Consider the following 23,756-nt stretch of genomic DNA (forward strand, 5'->3'; position numbering starts at 1 on the left):
GCACAAATTTAATGTTATAACATAAGCAGAGGATTAGTTGTTTCAAATATGATATATGTTTTTTTTTAGTGTATATTAAATTATTGCATAGCTTAAAAAACCTTTAGCATATATTTTTTAAGTATTTAAGTATTTTATTTGAGTCTTGAATTTAACTGTGTGCATTTTGATGAGACTTTTATATATTTTTTTTAATACTTGATGGTCACTTATTTAAAGTTTGTTCAGCTAACCCAAAAGGGTAAACGGCGTCTTAGTTGCTTTTGTTAAAAATATGGTATATTTTCCACATTATGGCATATGTTAAATGTACATGGTATCTATTTACCAAATATATCTTTCAGTATATTTCAGTATTTTTAATATATTAATTAGATATATTTCAAAAATATTTCTGGAATGTATATGGTAGCTATTTAAAAAACAAAGCTTTCGGTAGATTTCAGTATTTTTTCAGTATATTAATTTGGTATATTTACAATTTAGTACCTTATTGTATATGGTATGTATTTAACTAATATTGCTTTCGGTATATTTCAGTATATTAATTCAGTATATTTAAAAAATACCGCAATATACATATATGGTTTCTCACAATTAAGCACACTCAACTGCAGCTTTCTTTCGTGTTGTTGCATTCAAAAATCGATGCTCTTGAAATGATTTGTTTAAACTAAATAATTTTAGAACGCAGTGTTTATTCTTTGGCAACATTAAAGCGTTGGCAAACAGACACATGAAGTTGTAAATATAGTAATGATAAATTACGCGACTGCATATTTCATTGCTTCATATAATTTATTATCAAATTCAATGAAGTTTCCGTTGGCATTCAATCAATATTTCACATTTGGGGAAGAATCTCCAACGAACAAGAGATTTTATCAATCGAAAGCATTTCTGCATATTCTCAGAGTCAGAGTACTATAATAAATGGCAACACTTCGAGTTGGTCTAACTGACTGATTGAGTGAGTGATGGACTTACTGACTGACAGAATGAAAGACTGACTATGGCCATATATCTTGCTATTTATATTACCTCAATTCTTTATCTGTGATTTCACAACTTGCAGTTCAGCTTGCGATTGCCTTAAATTTCTTTATTTCTCTTCTTGTATTTGGCATTTTTTCTTCGTTTTTCTTCTTTTGCGTAAATTTCTTGGCAAGATGCATTTGAGTGGATGTTGTTGTGTTTGTGTGCATCCGTTGAATGTGTTGCTGTTGTTGTTGTTGTTGTTGTTGTTGTTGGGTTAGAGACTGCACTTTATAGTGTTGACCATTTGATCAACTGAGTGCAAATTTCTCGAAGCAAAACTTATTTGTGATTTGCAATTTGCACGCGGCCAACGATGGGCGCTGACGCGTCTGTCTGTCCATCCGTCTGTCTGTCTGTCTGTCGTATCCCTAGCGAATAGTTTTGTGGGTAATTCATCTTCATTTCGTTGCGGTTCGAGTTGAAATGCGTTGTGGTATGCAGTCACGACACCGCGCACCGACAACCAGCAACCAACAACCAACGAGCGTCGGGGGCTATTTTCAATTCGTTCGCCGATGTGCCAGAAATGTTTCAAATGCTTTTCGAAAAACCAAAATATACGAATACAAACTTAAACTATTCGTGTGTGTACCGCCTAGCGAAAAAAACAAAGCAAATTGAAAACAAAAATTGAAATCTCTTCTCCTTCTTTGCCTGGTTGTTGGTTGCCATGCACTTAAGATAATCCCCCGCCTTCTCCCACTGTTCCCGGTGTCCTCGCCCAGAAGAAAAACCAGCCATCAATCATTTTGTGTTACAGCTTCTACTTTTTTCATCTTGCTGTCGTTTTACTTTTTTGTTGCTGCTGCCTCTTTTTTTTTTGTAATTTAATCAACAGTTTCCAGTGTCGTCGTCAGCATCTCCTAGCGGGTGGGCGTCAACTCAAGAGAGCAAGAGACACACACAACACACAAACTAGGGAAAATATATGATATACATTATTATTAAAGGCAAATTTGACAGAAAACAAATGTTTTTTGTTGCCCTGCGTTGAGATTTGTTCTCATGCACAAATCGTATGTCAAAGCTGTTGATATATTTGATTGAAACTCTTCAAGAGATTTCGAGTGTGCTTGTAAAGTTGTCGGTTTGCTGGATTAAGTTACAAGGTAAATACGACAGTTTTGTGGTCTGCATGAACCATGAAATTTGCTAATGATAAATTCTTTTGTTGTATCTCCGTACATATTTGATTAACTACGAGAGGAAGCTGAGTACTCAAAGTTGCTAAGGAATATTTGGGTTGTATATTTGTACACATATCTAGTTAGTTTATAATTTAAAGGTAACTCATGAACCTAAGCTCGAGAGCTGTAACACTGTAACCCTTTTGGTCCATTAAAGCAACAACTCGAGTGCTACAAAAATGCGTCACAGAAACGATCCATTAACCTAATTACAAAGCCAGGTGAAGGTAAAGACAACAGCGTTTCAGTTAACAGCAGCACCGAGTGAAAATAAAAATAAAATTACAAAAAAAAACACGAAAAAAAGGTTAAGTGAGCTCAACTCTGAGCTGTGGAATGTTCAGCAAAATGCAGCGAAATTAAATAAAAAAAAGTCTAAATTATATTCCCAACCAAAATACACGTGCGAATGGGCGTTAAAAGTCGCAGAAAACGCGGAACCTAGAGAAAGAGGAAAGAGTTAATCATGACAAATGCTAATTAGTTAATGAATTACTGCAACTAACTAAAGAGAGATGGTGGAACTTATATAAGAGTTGAAAAAAGAATTGGTATATACTAGAAAGTACTCTATAAAAATTTATTTTGAAATGTTTTAAAAGATATTCTGCTTTTGTTGAGCAATCTAATGAATATTGAAATACATTTTCTGTAAATAGCACTTTGCATAGAAAGAAAGATTTTACTTTTTTATATGTACATATATTATTTTAGTATATTTTAAATACTAAGAATATTTTTTATTTAACTTTTCTGCATTGATTCTTAGAAAACTTTTCACCTTAATACATTTTTTAACTTGTTTTTTATTTATTATTTTGGTATATTTCAAATACTACAAATGTTTCTGTTTGTATAACTTTTCTATATTTATTCTTTGAGAACAGAAGAAAAAACTTTTTTTTGTCTTATATATATATATATATATATTTTAGTATATTTAAAATACCAAATATACTAAATATTTTTTTTTTTGTATAACTTTTGCATTTATTTCTTGCGGATAGGATAACAAAGATATTGGCAAACTTTTGCAGAACTTCGCGTCATATGTTTCAAGTTAATTAGCGAAAGTATCGGCGCATGTCTGGCATTTTGGTGTCAAGTCTATGAGGCCACACACAGACAAGCTGATGTCCAACCACTAGCGCAACGCAATCACCATCAGCATTCCACCACCTGTCCAAATGTACTTATCTTTCTTGTTCTCGTTCTCGTTCTGGTTTGGTTTTGGTTCTGTTGTTGCTGCATTTCTCACCTAAAAAAGCGTCTAATTGAAACTTTTGCCAATATTTCCCCTCTTTTGTCGCTGATGTTGATTGACATTTGAACGTGACATGAACATGTTTCACCTAAATTCCGCAATTATTTATAGAGAGGCCCCTCATACTTTAGCACTGAGATTATGCTTAGCATATGCAACAGCGGCGCTTACTGCCAAACGGTTTTTTTTTTGTTTTTTAGTGTTTGTTGTTGGTAAACATTTTGTTGACAGCGTCAATTAACGTGACAAAATTATGCAAAAAAATAAAATACAAGCTCAATGTTTTGACTTGGCGAAAATCAAAAATAAAATAAATAAATGAGCGCAACTAAAGAACGTCATTAAAGCCAGAAAATCAATTCGTTGTAGCTGCTCAACTTGCAGTTTCACTATTCTAAAAAAAAGTTCTCTAGAACAGCGAGAAATCAGTTGACAGGTAGTCAACCAACAGATTATTTTTTGACATATGTGAGGCAAGTAATGGTCAAAATATGTTTTTTTCCACACATTAAAATGTAAATCATTTTGCGGCAGGTATTTAAATTGTTGCATAAGGCATCACATGAGCTCTGAAACTATTTTCAAAAATGTTTTCATTTTGTATAAATAATTTTCATTATGGGAATCATTCCGAAGCATTGCTTTGCTTCTTAAACTTCGTCTAAATAAATATAACAACTATAAAGTATTTTAAAAGCTTGGCTAAATTTCAATTCCAAAGAATCTATAAAATAATACTTTTAAGATGTCAGCTTTGCGGCGGTAGGAAAAAAGTTTTTAGAATTTATTTCGATGGGAATCTGACTTTATTATTTGCAGCATTAGCGACTATCTGGAACAGTGCAAAGTAATTGGTATAAATGTTTGTAAATTTCTTAATGGGAATATGTTCTATTGCATGTTGGTGAAAACTTCCCTCATCTTCCTTTTGGGCACATGGATGACAAAGGAGCTTGAGCTGAATGTGCAAAATTGATCCTTTGTATTTCAACATGTTTTGTTCGTCAGAAAAAAGAAATAAAAAAGCTCAGTGTCTGGTGTAATGCGTAGCTTGTAATCGTGCACTTAAATTGTCTTTTATTTATGAAATCTAATCTTAAAAAGAAATATACTCTACTACCTATCACAGAATAAACAACTAATACTATGTCTATGAATATATTACTCTTTACAGTCCACACAAAATCAGAGTCAGCAGCAAGCACTTATGAACAAGTCAAACGACGACCTAAGGAGAAAGCGTCCTGAGACTACACGGCCAAATCACATTCTACTCTTCACTATCATAAATCCCTTCTATCCCATCACAGTTGTAAGTACACACAAAAATTATTTATTTGCTTTACTTTCTTTTCTTGTTTGATACTCTTTATCACCTAGTATATACTAGCAGTACTTGTTATTATTATTGTGTTCTTGCTTATCCCGAGACTTGCTCATAAATCGCACAATATTTTTGAATACCCTTTAAAGTTGAACATTGAAGAGGAGTTGTGCATTTCAAGAGAATAGTAAAAACTTTAAATGCAAAACGAAACTTAATATACCATAATGAAACCAAATACATCAAAATTAAACTTAATGTACCAAATGTTTTTAAACTTAGTCTTTTATATTGCTAAAGAGAAAAGTGTTTCAAATAAATTTAGGGTAGATATCAGGTCGATAACTTTTGATATACTGCTCTAAGCTACTATGTAGCAAACTTTTGGTAAGGCGATGAAAAACGAAATCCATTGCAATTTATCGTGTGTGTATGTGTGTGAGTGGCTGGAAAAACTTGTCACACACTTCAATGTAAAGCTCAGCTGCATGTTGGTATGAATGGAACCTTATACATATATCTAGACATACACATACTATATAGTATGGTGCGACAACAGTTATTTGCCACACTGTTGCCTCTATGTCGTTGTCGTTGTCGTTGTTGTTGTTGCTAATGTTGTTGATGTGTTGAGAGTGACAGCAAAAGTTGGCAGCTGGCAGGACGCTTTAGACTTCTGTTGTGGATTCCTTTTTTTCGGCTTTATTTTATTTATTTTGTTGTTATTTTTTGAAGGGATTTTCATTGGCTCAGCCCGAGGGGCATGACTGCTATGTGCACAAGAGTGTCTTTTGTGGACAGTTGGGATTTTGTGGCAATATTTGTAACTTGTGCTGAGAGTAACAAACTGGGCAGAAAATGTGTTACAATTTAAATCAGCAACACTTAAGTGGCAGATAGAATGAGAGATTTCTTCTAAGCGGCGTTTCGTTGAATCCGAGTGTCTAGCTTGAGTGCATTGTTGGACGTGCAACAACCTGCAGTGGCAACACAATAATAACGGCAGCGACAACAACAACAACAACAACTAAATCAACAACAATTACAAAAAACAATGTACAACAAAAAGTACGTTAAAAATGCATGAAGTACTCAAGTGTTTGCCATGCTCAGATGCAACACAGATACGGCAAAAAACAAATGCAGTTACAAATACATTTCAGTATCAAACAGTTTACTGAAAGACGATAAAATACTCTAAGAATGAGATAGTAAAGAAATCATTCATCAGTCAACTACATTATGTTATGTATGTTACAATTCATGAATATATTAAAATTTATAATTGAATGAACATTTTGTTACTATTTAAAAATGAATTTGAAATTGCCCTAAAAAAATAATAAATAAAATATCTGATTAAAATAATAAAATCTCATTTTAGGAATTGTAATAGATATGTAAAAAAAGAATAAAATTTATGCTTTAAATAAAATAAATTTTTATTCTTAGATTTAAAATATGTTTCTGATAGTGCATTTGTCATAATCTTAACTGCTGTCAAAAAGTCAACTAATATACCCTTCAGTATAACATTACAGAGTATGCTTTGCATACACGCATATTCACACTTTTGTTGGCCCGCTCTGACACAGTTTATTGTCTTTTTAGCAAAGGCAAAACATTTGGCGGCACAACACAAACAACCAGCAGCATGGAGGGAGCGAAAAAGAGACAGAGATACACACAGAGAAAGAGAGAGAGAGAGAGAGAGAACTGTGCAACAACAAAAACAGAATGCGGAAATGTTATTGTTGTTTGTGTATACATATATGTGCCTGTAGCTGTGTGTGTTTGTGTTTGTGTCTCTGTGTTAGTCCAGAGCAACATGTGCTGGCAATTGTATTTTCCAACACTTGAGCCAGAGAGAAGAGAGCGTGTAGTGGCACATAAAATCCTGTGAAGTGGAAAACATGCAGCATATAAAAGCGGTGAAAAACTGTAAAACTGCAAATTATTTGTGCCGTCGTCGGCGACGTCGTTGAAGAGCAGCCAGGGATATGGGCAGGGATAAAGCCAGGGATAGAGCTCAGTTTTCCCAGACATGTTAATTCGCAGACCAACAAAATGATAAAGCAAAGACTCCGCTCCTCTCATGTGTTGTTGCCGTCGATCCCCGCTCTCTTCTGCTCTCTTTCTTGTCCCGCTGACTGAATGACTTTCGTACTCTTTTTTTCGGATGACGATTGTTTGTTGTAGCTTTATTTGTTGTTGTTGTTGTTGTTTGCCTGTATTCAGTGGGGCGTTAAGTCCGACTTTCTGGATTTATATTCTCGCATCGCCTGCTCGCTAGATTTTTCCATCGCGACTCGCACTGTCTGTCCCTTTCGCACGTCATGTCGCCCCTTCTCTGTCTCCTTCTCTGTCTCCCCAGTCTGGCATAAATCTTTTGTTGATTTAAGGCAAACTGGGAATCCTGCCAGCCATTCTCTGGAGCTCCAGTCGAGCTGCTGCTGCTGCGAGAGTGTTTGTCATGGAATTAAGCAATTCCTTTTTTGCCTTTATGGCACAAATTAAAAGGCTTTTCTTAACTCTCTCGCCCGCCCCCGGTGCTTTCCCCTCCAATTTTTATGTGGGCTGCATCGTAATGTTGTGCGAGTGCAAATGAAGATTAAGTGCACGTTATGTTTTATGACTGATAAGCTGAAAGCATCAGGAAATGCATAATACTGCAAATATTGTGCGAACGAGACACCTCACTGCACTGTATTGCAAATGAAAAGGAAAGATATGATAATGACTTGAGTAATTACAAAAGGAATTATAAGCACATCTACAGTTATGCTCCGCTGACCGAGTTGCAATGGCTTGACAAACAATTGTACTCCACATTGAGTAGGAGGATGAAGCTTGAATCAATCTTCAAGCATGTAAATACAAAGTGTAAAATGCGACTAAGTTAAAAATAAAATATTAGTTCTAGTTCTTAGAATAACATATATTTGAGGTACTCCTTTGAGTTACAATTATTACACCAATGATTATGTAATGGACTTCTTATGCTAATACTTTTTTTTCGACATTTTTCTAAAGAAGAAACTTTTGGAAATTGCCATGTCGACGGAAAGTTCCAATGTCTTCCAGGGACTTAGCTTAACTAATCGCAAGCTAAACGACCTCTAATAGCAGACTCAACTTTTGTCAACAATGTAGACTTCGCTCTCAGCCATCACACACACATGAGCTAAAGTTTTGGCCACTGTAATGCTTCAAGTTATTTCCGGAGCTTTGGCAGTTCGAACGAGCGAGTGCGAGAGAGGTGAACGATAGTGACAGAAAGAGCGATAGACATGGATATAGTTGGCATTTTTGGTTAGCTTAGCATCGAACAAAAAAAGAAGAGAACGGAGAAAGAGAAGAGATTAAAAAGTTTAATAAGACGACACTAAAAGCATCAAAAGAAAATTTCTGCCGCATATGTACAAAGTGCAGTCAATGTGAAGCTCGGGAATCAACAACAAAAACTGCATCAAGAGGCTGGCACAGTAAACTTTATGGGCCAAATGCGCGTTAGCCAACTACTTGAAAGTTAAAGCCGAGTAGAACAAAAGAAACGCGAAACGAGAGAGATTGAGATGTGCATGTGAAAATACACTGGAAAGAAAAACCGAGTCTGCCTATGATAAAATAAACTAATGTGTAACTAACTTTGGAAGTGGGAAAATAAATAAAATATAGGGGAAAACAAATACAATTCAATGTGAATCCAAATTCTGCTTCATATCAATTGAATTTAAATTTTTAAATATAATTATAACGTAAGCATAAATAAATCTTAGAATATGAAATGTAGAATTGCAGATCTTTCGAAAATATTAATTCGCTTTATATAATATGATTTTTGAGAAGTTTGTGCAGAGTCAGATAAGATTTTGAAAACTATATATTTTGACTGCAATCGTCATTATCAATTCAAGTTACTCTCCGAATATGATAAAAGGCTTATAGAGTAGATGTATAAAAAGAGCATTGAAAAATGCAATAAAAGCATAAGCAGCAGGCGCAACAATGTTCAATCAAATATTAAACGGGCGCGGCTGCGGCTGCATCTGTGTGCCACAAGGCAATGGATAGTAGAATGGTTGGAAAGAATGGGGGGGGGGAGGAGGCAGGAAATGCTGCTGCTAACCCAACACAATGCAGCTGCAGCAGCAGCGACAACGACAGAGGCAGCAGCTAGCTTGTGGCATATGTAAAACCCTCTTTTGAAATGGCTTATCAGAACGATGTTCGACTTTGTTGGCCAAAAGGCAGCCAGCCATAAGCCAAAAGTCCTGGAATGCAACGGCAGACTGCGGCTTCAACGTCGGCTGCTGCACAATTTTCAATATGTGACACATGGAGAGGCAGCTTCAACAACGGCAGCCTGGCAAAAGCCAGAGCAGAAGCTAAAGAAGGAGTAGAAAAAACGAAAGAAAGAAAAAATCGTGGGGGGAGAGAATAAAACGGACGAAGGACATGCGTTGACGGCAAAAGCCAAAGCCAACGTAAAAGCCAAAGCCATAGACACAGAAGCTGCAGCGATTTGTGTAGAAAGGAGGTGCTAGGAGAAGGGGGGAGTGCTGCTGCGTTGTTTGGTTGCAAATGTTGCATGGTTTTATGCATATGGAGGCTGAAAGCGTAGCGAACCGTCTACAGTTTTCAATATTGCAAGTTTGAAGACTCTTTGAATTCGCCTCCCCCTAAATATATACTCTATATCCATCCCCATCTCTATTCCCAACCACATCACGACGTTCCCCCGCAGCTGCCAGTCGCGCATTGTGTTGCAGTTTGTTTATGCATGCGACAGCCTCAAAGCGATACCATGTTAGTGGCTGATGTGGCAGGGCTTACATGACGGGGAGGCGGCGGGGGTTAGTTGGGATTGGGCTTTAGAGTTCCTTTTTGGGGTTTGTACGAACGATTGTTGCGATATTCTGCCGCCTTTGAGCATTCGCCTAACGCTTTGACAAATCGATGGAGTTTCAACATACGTTTTTCAATCTTTTTGTATGCGTCAAAGCTTCTTTATTGTCGCATGAGAAATGCAGGAAAAACAATAGTCATTGTGCTGTAAATTTCCAAAAGCAGCTGAGATATCGGATATTAACCAGAATAATGTTAAAATGTGTCGACAACAAAATATGTAGAAGAACAAATAAAATGTAGTATCAGTTTAGTATATTTTACTATTTTTGGTATTTCACTGCGATATTTTTCATACATGTTTTAAAATAAATTATTGCAAATAATAAATATTTCTTGGAATTGATTCTTTTGTTTTTGGTGAACTATTAAAAACAAACAATATATCCCATAACAATCCTATTGTATATTTATTTCGAAACTTACTTTCAATTTGATAAATCAAAACTTTATATCTACCTAGTTTAATATCTTTCATTGAATAACAACCATTTACGAATCGAAGATTCACGACAATCTGACAAGATGAACTCAGTTTTCAGTTAAGAATCTCTAAAACGAATGGAAAGTTATATAAAGAATACATTTGAATAGACTTTAAAATGTTTAAGCTTACACTTTAGGGACGTCCGCTAAATCTGCACCCGTTTTTCGTCTTAATATGCGGTACAGCAGAAACGGAAATAGTTTAATATCATTCTTGGTTAGATGACCACGTTCATACATTTCTGTAAAAAGCTGCAAATACAAAGTGTTAGATTAAAGACTCTTGAATCAGTTAGATGCCAAATTCACCAGTTCCTTGAGCTGCCATTGATTGAGAGCATCGGTTCTCTTCTTGCGCCACTCGAGTTGCCATTGCTTTTCCTCCATGCTGATGGGCTCCGGCAACCAATTGTCATTGTCCGTCCAACGGTTGCTCCTTTTGCCAGTTGCAGGATTACTAAATTTCGTATTCGATCTGTTGGCTGGGAACAAACTTTCCAGACTGGGAACATTTTCTGCAATCTCTCCTTCCTTTAGCTCCAACTTGGAACTCTCATTGTGCGGCTGAGTTCCAGCTGGACGTGTTACACCGTGTTTCTGCAGGAACTCGGCATCCGTTCGAGATTCCCATTCGACGCGACGAGCTCGTCGTGTCTTGAGATGCATTTGACGTCGCTGCTGGCGACGCTTTGTCTTGACCACGTTCAAGCTGCATTTGCTCTTCTTGTGGCTACTTGGGTGGGTTTGATCTGGATTTGTCGTCAGTTCATTTGGCGAAGCAATCAAAAGCTGCAGCTGCTTGCGTCGTATTTCCTCCTTAACAAGTGCCTCCTGTCGTTTGTGTTGCAATTCTGTTACGCTCTTTGTTGAGCTCTGCATGAAAGCCTGTTGCAACTTTAGCTTTCGCTCCTGCAAAAAGAGCTGTTGTCGCTGTTGCTCCTTGTCCAATTGCTCCATCAATTTCTGCTGCTTTATGTGCTCCAAGTTGAGTTTCATTCGCGATTTGCTGGCTGCTGTCTCCTTGAACATATTGGCCTGCTTCGTTTGATCGTAGAACTTGCAATAATAGTTCACTTTACTCGAATCTGTGGGAGGCATAATGCGTCTATAATTGCCCAGATGACTCTCCTCCCATGCAATTTGCTGAGCGAGTGCGCCAATCGAACACGGTTGCCTCAACTCATTGCCAGTTGCTCCAGCAGGAGCAGTTGCTGCTCCCGCCGAAGCACGTCGCTTGCCCTGCTGTCGCATCAGACGTTCCCGCAATGCCATTCGATCCTCGCGGATGATCTCCTCCTTGTCCACCAGCGGCGAACTGATGAGATTGAGTGTGTCGCGGATCAATGGACGCTTTACCTCATTGTCCACGGTTTCATCGCCGCAAAGACTGGGCGTATGATTGACCTCCAGGATGAAGGGTTTCAGTTTCCAATCAACCAATATATCAAAGCCCAACAGCTGGAAGCATGCTTGAATCTTGTCGTGCTTCGGAAAGCAGACGTGATAGTTATGTTTCAACACTGGCCACGCACTGATCACAGTCTTGATGATCGCATCGTCAACGGCTGCCCAGAACTCATCCACATTGTAGTTGTGATCCATTAGCCATTTATTGTACTCGCCCAGTTTACGCTTCGAGCCGCCCTCGTGTCCCTTGCCAGCATTATAGTTTGAGTTGCGTCGATTGACGCAATAGTTGGTCAAGTGCATGAAGACATTATTGCTATTTCCCAGAGCCGGTGGCATGTATTTGTGGGTGGCAAAGCGAGCCAGACCTTCATTATAAACAAATATTCTCAGCGGATCCACTGAGGTGACGAGCGTGTAGACACGCAGATCAAACTTGAAGCCATCAATGAGCAGGGGCTGTAAAGTTAAAGTTGGTTGGAAAAGAAAAGGAATAAAGAGAATTTTAAAAAGTTTGCTAATAAGAAGATGAAGAAAGTTTTTTGATGATTATACTTTTATAGCTAAATACAATAATAAAAAAGTCAAGTAGAGTAGCGAAAGAGTGTAATAAAATAAAATGCAGTTTAAGTCAATAAAGACGGTGAAGAAAGAAATATTGAAAATTGTTTATGATTATTTTATGAAATTAAAACGTTTTAATTGTAAATTGTAAAAGTTAAAATTTTTAAATTGAAATAAATCAAGAAATCTACTGTGGAGTAAGCTTGATATCCTCTACTTGTTTTCAACAATATAAACGGTATAAATGTTAAAATATATAAATAATACCAAAAAACTAACTACACTTCAAATATCAATATACTACCACAATCAAAATATACCAGAATACAATGTATACTATAGAATACAAAGTATACTATAGAATATAAAATATACTATAGAATATAAAATATATTATAGAATTCACATATACTATAGTGGGCTAAATATTCGATAAAATACAAAATATATCTTAGAATACTAAATATACTATAGTGTTCTAAGTATAACATAGTTTATAAAATGTACCAACATTGAATAGTATATTATATACTATATTTTGTATACTATGGTATATCTAGTATACTATAGTATCTAAAATATTCCATATTTGTGTCTGAATAAAAATAGCTGTAAAACAAGAAATGGATCCTATCTTTTAAAGTCTCTAAGATGAGAGGCTAGAGGCCCTCTATCTATTAGAGGATAAAAATATAATAAATTACAAAATATGGTTATCGAAAATCGATGTTTTATGAGCAATTGAAGATTATTATTCACTTACCCTATCGATGTAGGTCTGACAGATGAGCTTCTCTTGCCTGCCCACAGAGCGCAGATTGTTGGTTAGCCAAATGCCACGACCCTGACCAGACGAATATGGCTTCAGAATGTATGTGCGCTTATGTTTGTTGGCATAGATGGCCACGTCATAAGCACTGTCGAGTGTTACGGTTAAACTAAAGCTGGGCAATGGTTGCACATGGGAAAACTTACTCGGAGGGCATTAGCCAGGTCTTGGGAAATATGCGATAGTCGCCTGGATACATTTTGAGCATGCGATTCAGATTGAGGGATAACATATCCTTGCGACAGATCTCGCTCATGCCGGGGAAATGATTGATTTGCTGGAAGCGTTTCATGCTCTTCAGCAAATCCAAGTGGGGCGTATTATCGCACCACTGAATGTTCCACAATCGATGCTCGGGCACATGGGTCAGCCCCATGTTCTTGGACACTCGGCCCACGAGCTGGAATCGCGTGTGCTCCACACAAATTGTTATGCGAATGCCCCTCACCAGGGGCACAATATTAATGGCCTCCAGCGGTTGATTTGTGGGGGGAGCAGCAGGAGCATCGTGATGGACATTATAACAGATGGGATTTTTGGGACAATTCTTGGGCTCTGCCTCGGAATCATCTTTGGACATCAGCATATAGGGACTGCCTTGATTGGTCTGCACCACATTGTCGGTGTGCACCCATTGAATGGGATTCTTTGAGATTCTCCGAGGCTTCTGTATTGGCTTCCTCGTGCACTTTGCAAAGATTGTCTCCCTACCAAACTCTTCGACGGATGTTTTCTTCACTTTTGGCAATAGCTTTTTGAAATCGAAATAACGTGTGTATTGATTTGAAACCTTTTTTAACTTTAAATTTTTCTTGGAAGTCATCTAATTAGGTTTATAATGATTATTATTTTCTATATAAAGCGCTTTATTTACCTTTGGGAATTTAAAATATGGTTTAAAATGCAAATACAACAAAATTTTGATTAGTATATATATGAATGACAAAGATATCAAATAAATTAAAATGAAAATTGATTTTAAGTGGAAATGTTGTAGTTGGTGAATCAAATCATGATGAATTGGTTACCAAAGTGCAAATTGTAATAAATATCCCTCAACATAAAACTATGCGCAAATATTTAATGTTGATTTAGTAGAGATTTAAATATTTGTAAGGAACATAAATGCGTTCGACCCTAGCGAATAGCTTTGTCAATAAATATCTATAAAGTTTGCAACGTGTGGGAACTTTTAGTTTGTCAGGGACAGTTTTATATATCGAAGTGCTTGCCACAATTCATTGTCAACATTTTGATCGGTTGCTGATGGTGAACTTGGTCTGTCAACAGCTGACTGCGGTTCAACTTGTCGCGATTCTCCATTACAAATGTCTTGGCCACAAAGCAGCGACAAGGTGCTGCTCGATGATAGTTGATATGGAAGGTAATTGGTATGTGTATGCGATATTACTTTAATGGATCTAGCCTGCTCTACTGACTGAGTGGCTCATTAACCGCAGTTTAATCAGACTTTAGCCTTTGCGGTTATTAGTTCAAGCTGCTGAAAGAAAAACCAACGCGAATCATGCTCCAAATACATGATGACTCTATTGCTCTCTGTTGCTCTGTTGTTGTGTTGTTGTGTTTATCATACGCTTGGTTAACTTAAAGACAACAACTACATCTATACATCCACACAACAATAAACCACGTCACTTTGAGCTGTGACGTGATCGTCACCCAGTTTTCCCCTCCCATTCGTCAGCTGTGTTGCAATGTTGCTGCAATGTTTTTGTTGTATCGCATTACAAACATTTTCCGTGTGCCTCATTTTGCATACCTTTTTTATGGGGTCTCTCGTTCTGTTTTTTTGGCCAGGAGGCTCGCTTAGCTGGCGCAAACGGAGCGTGTAATTTGTCAAGTTTATTTGGTTGAGCGACGTTTTGTTTGTTGTTTTTTTCCCTCTCTCTCTCTCTCTGGATTTTTGGTACGCCCTCTTTAGCTCACTAATTGGCAGACCAAAGTATTGTCGTTGCCTCTGTTTTGTATTTGTTTAGCAGCAATACAGCTAATTATGCGCGCTTTTGTCTCTGCGTTTGCTAAACAAACGAAAGGATAGAAAAAATAAAAAACAAAACAACGAAAAAAAAAAAGAAAAACAAAACAACAATAAAGAAAAGTGTTGGCTACTTTTCACATTTTCCAATTTTAATGATAGTGCACGAACCAAGAAAAAGTTGCCACTGTTGCTGCTGCTTCAACATTTTGTTCACTTCTCTGTCTAGGTGGATAAGGAGGCAGGAGGCAAGAGGCAAGTGGAAGCTAGATAAGCGTTGGAAAAACGAGCGCAAAATGACGATTAATGTATTGTCAAACAAAGCTAGCTAGATGATGCGGGTTGTGTCGGAGCTTACTCTACATTTCAACGGAATTAAAAAGACTTTAGAATATTGCGTGCTCATGAATGCATTTTATACTAAACAACATAACTATGTATATCTGAAGAGTGGATGATACATTTAATGATGAATACAACAATTTAAAAAAATAAAATAAATGTTTTTTAGAATATTCATTCAAGTTTCTTCACTCGATGAATCATTTTTAATGGCATTCAAATATTATTGGAATATTTCCTTTCGTTGCTAACTTGAAAATGAATTATAATTTTAATAAAATTAGAGACATTTCAATTTGTTTGTAGAATTTGAATTGGGAAATTGATTTTAATTTCGAAAAAATTCATGACACGCTTTTCCACACTTGATTAAACACTCTCAATTGCATTGAAAGTATTATTGAATTGTTTCCACTCGTAATTAGCTTAAAAGTTAATAATTTGTTAGCAAAAAATATCCAATGAATTATTTAATTTAATAGCTCACGCTTTGCCGCTTTGATTAACCAATATTTATTTTGTGAAGTACACAAATATTTTGCTCTTTAATATTTCATTGTGAAGTGCCATTTTTGGTGGTTATTGTTCAAATGCTCGACGCAAAGGTATTTTCCCTCTCTCACTCTCCTGCATTCGTTGGGTTTTTAATCAAGTGGCGAAAAAATGAAATCAGCTTACGACGAAAACTGTATTAAATATTTAAAGGTGTGCACATTTCATTTGCAGCTGGCAATGTAAGAGGGAGGAAAAAGCCAGCGCGCGTATAAAAAAAATTAAGAGGAAAAAACTGTACAAAAATCTGTGAGGAAGCAGCAAAAAAAAAGCAAGAAAATGGGGGAAGTGTTCATAAATGGCTCATAAGGTTTGCAGCTGATGAAGAGTTCGAAACGAGGCATAAATTACAATGTGTGTAGAGTGTGTGTAGCTCATGGTAGTTGCTTAAATCCTTTTTATTTTTATGGAGCAGCAAGTTCTCGAATCTCCAACCGTTACTCACACACTAAGCGCATATTAAAAATTAATCTTTTAATTACTGGCTGACAACAACAACAACAACAACAGCAGCAACAAAAGGAATAACAATGCGGGGCAGCAGCTAACAACAATGTGCTTAGCGGTCCTTTTGTGCTTGCAGCTATTAATTACTCATACTTCTAACTGAAGTATTTCAATGGACATTACGCACACACACTCACACGCGCACGCATTCACATACATTTACAGTTGGCATTCCGCCTTCGGGCACGCCTTCGATTGCAGCAATATTGCATTGTTAGTTTCCTGGCAGCCATTTTGTATTTTACCCAAAAAGTATGCAACAGAAAGTGGAACAAAAGAAAACAATTGCTCGATGATGATGTGGCTATGCCTTAAAAAGGAAGCCTTGAATATAATAATAACAATAACAATAACACTAACAGCTTGCAACATCAAAAGAACAACAAAAACCACAAAAAGGAAAATAACAACAACAACAACAATATTTTCTACTTTGCAAACGCATCACGTGACTTTTAAGCTAAAAAGCTTTTGGAGCATCAAATCGCCCACAACCTTCAGCTAATCCTTGGCAAAAATCTCTGACATAGAATTGTCAAAAATTTCCTCTTGTGCTTTGGGTCATTTGCACACAGAACTGAGCAACGATTTTAATTGCTTTCAATTGACCAAAAGCATCCCCAGTAGAACTTTCCACATAAACTTGATGTGGAACAATGGCAAACACACACTTTTGATTTTAATTTCATTTTGGTAGCTTACACTTAAAGTATTAACAATTTGAGAGACGAAATGGAGAGAGAGAGTTGGGATAATGCTTAAAGTTTTACGTACCCAGAAAATGTCCTGTAAAGTGAGCAAAAACTTTTCTAATGGAATTAAACTACATACTAAACTGCTTTTTAGATGCTTTCTCCTCGTTTTTAAGCGTCTGCTCTTTGTCCACTTAACTGAATAGCAAACGGAACAGAGGACGAACATGGTTCTCTATTGGGTCATAATTTCAGAGATTAAGACTTGAAAATGTTAGCAGACAGATAATATATAATATATGAAATGAAATAGCTTAATTGAGATTATGCAATTCATAAAAAACAATAGTGAAAAAGTTTTAGAATACAAAATTAAATTTAGTGAAATAATAAATTCAATTAATTTTAGAAATCAGAATTGCAATTCAACAACAGAAAATCCCTCTGATTTGATTTAGAGAAGGTTAAGCCTCGAATCAATGGATATTTTATTTGGTTAGCTGTTTAGTTTTTATTTAGTATATGATCAAACTCTCTCAGCATGACAATCATATCAAAATGTAGTCTGTTTGACATTTGCCGTGTGTTTGTGATTGCAACTCGTATTTGATTTATGTGCCAGGCATACGAATTCCTCTATGAATACATATACGATACTCTCTCTACCATTCTTCAATTCTCCGTAATTATGCATGAATCATGGCAGTAACTGCAACACAGCAGCAATTGTGGGTGGTGTTGAATCTGAATCTCGACCCGTAACGCATGAATGAACGCCTCTCGAAAAATATATGCACATAAATTTCATCAGCCAGGCAGGCGCAATGAAAATGTTGAAATGTTAAAATGCTCGCACGTAATACTGCGAAAAAGTCATTTGTAATGCAAAACAATCTAAAAACAAAACACAAAAATAAAGCAGCGCAACGCAGAGCAAAGCAAAGCAAAGCAAAGCAGCTGAACAACTGCAATAGAAACAAAACTAGAAACGTGGCCAGAAATACAAAAAATATATATGAAAATAAAAAAAAAAACTTCCTAAAAAGTACTCTCCATTTTTTCCGTCTTCCATTTCCTTCTCGTCCATTTTTCTCTTTATGTTTATTTGGTTTTGTTTTTATTTTTACGGTATTTATTTTAGTTGTGTGCTGCGCATAAACAACCAACGAATTTGTAATGAAAATAAAATTTAACAACTGCCCCAGCAGCAGCAGTTGGGGCAGGAACAGAATCTGTGTGCTGTGGATGCAACTGCGAAAAGAGCAACGCGAAGGACAAGTGGAAGACGCTGCAAAGTATGCAGCACTTTTTACACTTTGCCATTTTTCGCCGCTCTCACAGAAAGTGCTTTTTTGGGGCTACGAAAACACTAAGAAAACACACTGCAAGAGGGGAGCTTCTTTTTTTTGTTTTTTTGTTTTTGCTTCCTGCTCAAAATCAGATACTCTCGAGTTCATAAAGTGCTCTGTTTGTGTGTTTATCTGACTGCAGCAGTAAGCAGAAGTTGCATATTAAATGAAATGCTGCAAACAAGAATATTGCATATGCTGCTACGTTGCGGACATGAAAGGATCAGATGAAGGTTGATGCAATGCAAATTCCTGATTCCATTTTAATGCCAGAGGGCTGTGATACAACTCCATATAAATTAATTATATGTGAAATAAGTAAATATGAGGCAAATGAATAATATGGAAAACAAATATTTTAAAGTTGTTTCATTTGTTATACGTCAATTCTTTAACTAAGTTATCTTTACACACTACTCGATACTTAAGTAGAGTGATCATTAGGCAACACTTAAATACAGAAATTTGTAAAAACTGAATACAACAAAGAAAAATAAAAGAAAATATATCACCCTTTTACAATCTAATAAATAAAAGTAATTCTCTTATTTCAATGATTATGAAATACATATAATTGGTTTATCAAACTTAAAAAATATAAAATTATGTTACATTTTATTAACTTTCTTCAGTTCTTTGTCCTTTCTGCTTAAAACAGATTTAAATCGTAAGGGTAGGAATAAAAGAAAAAGTGATCTTATTGAACTCCACAAAAGCTTATCATTCGGATTATGCCTTGCTAGTTAATATAATATTGTATGCTATAACACATGTTATAGTTAATCTGCAGTATATGGAGTAAGTTTTATTAATCTATAAATCTTTGTTACATGTATGGTATGTACATCTAGGAAACGTTTGTTGTTATACAAGTGTTAGACAACACTTTGTTAGCTCGTTAGGGAAGCAAAAATAGTTATTTAGATGGGCAGGAAATTGAGGTGGCATGCCACAACAAATTGCATGCAAAAATGGCGGCCACAAGCGAGACCACCGACCGGATCATGTTAAGAAATGTGACACCTTTACTATGCCAGAAGGACACGTTATGCCAGGTTAGATTGCCCGGGCATCAATGTCATAATTTGCCATAATGTTCGTGTATGTAAAGAGTGTGTGTATGTGTGGCGTACAACAAGATGATGAGAAATGGAGTGGAGAGAGAGAGGGAGGGGGAGGTGGCTACTAGATAGACAGTTGGACAGTTGGCTGTCCCAATGTGGATGCTGATGATGTTGCTTGTCCATGTTGAAATGTCGATGCTGATGTCGATGTCAATGTCGCTGGGGTCGAAAGGACTGCCATTGTATGCTCTGCATATGTATGTGTGTGTGTGTGTGTGTGTGTGTGTGTGTGTGTGTGTTCAACTTAGTTGCAAAGTTAACGATGCGCCATGACAACACTCCATCAACATGGACAGCATCCAGTTAGAAGGCAGCCTGGCAGACAATCTTTCCGCCCTCTTTTCACAGCCATTTCTGCTTCTGCCTCTGTTCGCTTCTTATGCTTCTACTTCTCCTGCTCCTGCTCCTGCTCAGTTCCCTTTGCGCTTTCAGGCTCGTGTCATGTCCTTGGCTGTGCGCTACTGTCAACATTAACAGTGCTCGGAGGCACAAAAAGGCATATCCAATTGCAAAAAGACGACGCATGTCGATAACAAAGCGTACGCAAACATTCAACTAACATTAGTGCCACGCCCCAAACGCACACATACGCCTACTACTACTACACACACTCACACACATCTCTTTGCTGCAGCTCGCTCGCTCGGTGTCTATTTTACTTGGTCATTAAATTTGGATTTTCTGCCATGCATATCACAAGTGCTTGACTTTACCATTAAATACACTCACACACACACACATACATACACACAGATGTTCAGGCAGTCAGACGCACGTACACATGTAAAGTTCCAGCACACATGTAAACACACGTGTGCAGCTCTTTAGTGGCCCTTTGTGTGGCATCCTCCTGACATCGCTCTGTTTGGCCCCAGCTGTGCAGCATCGTGTGTGCTGCTTCCTCTTCTTACTTTCACTCCTCCCCTCTTGTTACATTTGCTCCTGCTGCCTTTTGCATGCCACATTCATACACACAAACACAAACACACTCACACATACACGTACAACATGCATAAGCTCATGCCTTTTCAAGCACTACTCTGCACACTGGCCGCTAGATGGCGCCATGCAATTGCTGTTGCTGCTTTGGCAGAAGTTTGTTTTTGTTTTGTTTTACTTACGGCTTTGAGCCCTCTGTGGTTTTGATGAGGTTTCGCCTACACTCGCCTGCTGCCAATTGCAAAAACACAAGAAAAACAAAGAAGCACTTTCAAAAGTAGCAAGTCCAGTTGGGGGAATTGAGAGTGCTTGGCAAATCGATTAGTTGAAATTTTGCAATAAACCAAATGGTTTTCATGCAAGCCAAAACAGATTAGACACCGCAAATTGTGACCCCAAAAGTTAGAAAAATATGTGAGGAATTTTAAGAATAACAGAAGGTCACAAAGCAAATAAAAATCGAAGGATAAAATTATAGTTTACTATACTTCAACGTTTTATTTGTAAATTCTATAATAAAAGGATTGAATAAACAATTTATTTGTAAGCGGATTTCATAAAAAGATTTGTATTATCTCTTATCACAAGCTTAATACCATTCTCTTCTCTTTTTCTCGTTTTAGGTAAGTTTCTTGATGATTGAACGAATTTGATTATGACTTATTGTGCGTGAGTGATAGATCTAAGAGAATTATATACCTTCTAGTAACCGCTGAGTGGCTTTTGTTGTTGCTGCTGCTATTATTAGCTGTGCGCTTAGTTAATCTTCAAGTTGAAAACTCAACAACTGACAGCGGTCCAATCAATTGCCCTTTGCACTTATCTACTCCACAACACAGACAGACTTAAGCCGTCATCAAAGGCAAAAAGGCAGAAGGCCAAAAGGCAGACGAGAGTAAACAACAGCAGCACAAATCCAAAAGCTGACCCAATAAATCACTGGCGAAATTTCACACAAAACACTGGCAAATCTTTTGGCCAAAAAAGAATTGCTTGAAAATAAGGTCCCAAAACTTGCAACGTAATTCCCACGATAATAATCATAATAAAAATCAAGCAAGCGATAAAGCATAAAAGCAAATTACAAGTAAAAATCTACACACACTCGTGAAACTCGTGGAAAAAAAAAACACTTGACATAATGCCAGATTGTTCCTGTGCACAGTTGTTGTTATTGCCTGAGCTCCATAACATAAAAAATAAAAGTTTTCGCTCTTGCCGCGCAGCAGAAACTTGTGCACATTGTCAAAAATATGTTTCGTCCTGGCCAGAGTTGCCACACACACACACACACACATTTATGACTTCGTCTTTTTTTGTTGCTCACGTTTTGGGCATTTGCTTGGCGCTCGACAGAAAAGTTTTCTCATAAAGCGGCGAGCGTGAAAATATCGCACGTATTAGGGTTAAACTATGAGAGGAGACTTTTTCGGTTCGCTTTGGTTCGGTTCAGTTATGCCGCCAACAATAGATGGCGCCACAGCGCGCGTCAAATGATTTATGCTGATGAATTGCTTGAAATGTCATTAAAATCGTCGACGCGCTTGCCCTCGCATAAAGGAAAATTCATTAAGTTGTCAAATGCAAGTCAACACAATACACAATTCTATTTCTTGAATTTTTTTCCTCTCCTCTCTCGTTTTCTTGACGTATACATGACATATCCACAGCACAACACAGTGAAAGAGACAGCGGAGGCTGAATGGAAACGCCATTGAAGCGTGAAAAATTATTGAAAAAGCGCTGCGCAAATGAAAATCGAATCCCATAAAATTAGATTCCAAGGTAGAGGGACCAGCAAAATATACAAGAATACACGCCGTGTAAAGTGTACACTGAAAAAAAAGTGCTTAAATTGAATCATGATGATGTGATTTAAAAAAAATTAAAAATGTCAAAATACAAATTTATAATAATTGTGATTTCAAGATTGAAAATTCTTGTAAACGAGAACCAAGTTCTTGAATTTAGCAAGATTTGAAATCTTGTTTCATGGGCTTTTGACTTTGAAATTTATTTTCTAAGAACCAGATGACAAATTCTTAAATGAATATAATAATTTTAATAGAATTCTAGAATGAAATCGAATAGTTACTTTTTCTCTCTGTGCATTTCACAACTCATGTCACAATTGAAATGTCAATTTGGAAGCAGCGTTTTTTGAGTGATTGGCATTAAAGATTCGTGGCCTTTTTGGCCTTGGCAACAACGGTGCACTGCATTGATACGCAACAACAGTTTGGCAATATTTAGAAATATATTTTTTAGAGAAGAAGCGAACAATGAAGCAGAGAGTTTATAAAATGTTTGCAAACACACATTTGTATTCATTGCCTTAAATGAAAAGTGCAGCCAATCAAAATCAGAAATCATGCGCTCTGCTGCACATTTTGGTTATCAGCCCGAGCTCATTTACAATAATAAAGCACCCCCTTTTTTCATTTTCCCATTATTCCGACTGTCCAAAAAATTGTTTTTTTGTTATAATGAGATGCGCATTAAAGTTTACCATGAATGGTTATTTCCAGTGTCAGCAAATGGTAAATGATTGTGATTAAGAACAGCATACCCATTTGGAATATGGTGCAGGGTATAGAGTCGGTATTTATTGCTTGGCCTACAACATTTGTTTCAATCAGTTTGCCAGCTGGCTACTCGGGCGACTCATTGTGCACTGCGTCCATGCAGAAGCGCATAATTAAAACCGCAAATAGTGCAAGCAGCCCACACATGCCATGTGTGTGTGTATGTTTCTGATATGTGATAGCACAAAAGTCACAAATGGAGCGACAACAGGAGCGGGAGCGGGAGCGAGAGCGAGAGACGAAGTCTAATGGTCAGGCGTCACCATGGCCAACTAATAACAAGCGCAAAAGTCAGTCAACAAAATGAGTTGGCCAGCAGAGTGGCCAACAGAGAGGGGGGAGTAATGTACATCCATTGTCCCATTGTTGTTCGACTGACATGTGAGCTGTGAGTGGGTCGAAGAGACACAGACAATGCACCTTTCTCGGTCATCCGGCAGTGAAATTCGCAGTCGCCATCGCCATCGCATTCGCATTTTAATTATGCGCCTGCCAGTTAATTACACTATTGCCAAAGCCCAACTGAGCAACAACAATTGCCAATGCAAATGGGAAATCGCTAAATACTTTACTTTACTGTGAATTCGCCACATTGCGCATACGCACCGTTAAACAGTTTATTTGATTTAATTCATGTGCTGGAACGCCACACCAAAATGTGTT

General features: G+C 37.1%; 2 protein-coding genes across 22 annotated transcripts in view; one reads left to right on the top strand and one right to left on the bottom strand.

Moving 5' to 3' along the window:
• Nucleotides 1-23,756, top strand: part of LOC117568316 (heterogeneous nuclear ribonucleoprotein L) — a 131,016-nt gene that overhangs the window by 29,554 nt on the left and 77,706 nt on the right. For 19 of the 21 annotated variants that reach the window (XM_034248892.2, XM_034248893.2, XM_034248878.2 and 16 more), the window contains exon 3: nucleotides 4,664-4,801. The exons of the other annotated variants lie outside the window; for them this stretch is intronic. In XM_034248892.2, the coding sequence (XP_034104783.1) occupies nucleotides 4,664-4,801 (138 nt within the window). The remainder of the gene's footprint in view (nucleotides 1-4,663; nucleotides 4,802-23,756) is intronic. 21 annotated transcript variants of the gene reach the window in all.
• Nucleotides 10,108-13,980, bottom strand: LOC117571529 (tubulin polyglutamylase ttll6). Its single transcript, XM_034253708.2, has 6 exons — nucleotides 13,882-13,980; nucleotides 13,154-13,830; nucleotides 12,942-13,095; nucleotides 10,517-12,073; nucleotides 10,338-10,459; nucleotides 10,108-10,273 (listed from the first exon to the last, which is right to left on the bottom strand). Exons 2-6 carry the CDS (start codon nucleotides 13,828-13,830, stop codon nucleotides 10,264-10,266), a joined length of 2,520 nt encoding a protein of 839 aa, XP_034109599.2. The 5' UTR covers nucleotides 13,882-13,980; the 3' UTR covers nucleotides 10,108-10,263.

The sequence above is a fragment of the Drosophila albomicans genome, chromosome 3, assembly GCF_009650485.2.
Source record: "Drosophila albomicans strain 15112-1751.03 chromosome 3, ASM965048v2, whole genome shotgun sequence".
Lineage (NCBI taxonomy): Eukaryota > Metazoa > Arthropoda > Insecta > Diptera > Drosophilidae > Drosophila > Drosophila albomicans.

Excerpts from the sequence above, each read along its gene's own strand:
- LOC117571529 (XM_034253708.2), bottom strand. The coding sequence starts at position 13,830 with ATGACTTCCAAGAAAAATTTAAAGTTAAAAAAGGTTTCAAATCAATAC. Across the intron at positions 13,096-13,153 it reads ACCTGGCTAATGCCCTCCGA|TGCTTATGACGTGGCCATCT; the intron begins GTAAGTTTTCCC and ends AACACTCGACAG. Across the intron at positions 12,074-12,941 it reads GTCAGACCTACATCGATAGG|CCCCTGCTCATTGATGGCTT; the intron begins GTAAGTGAATAA and ends TTAACTTTACAG.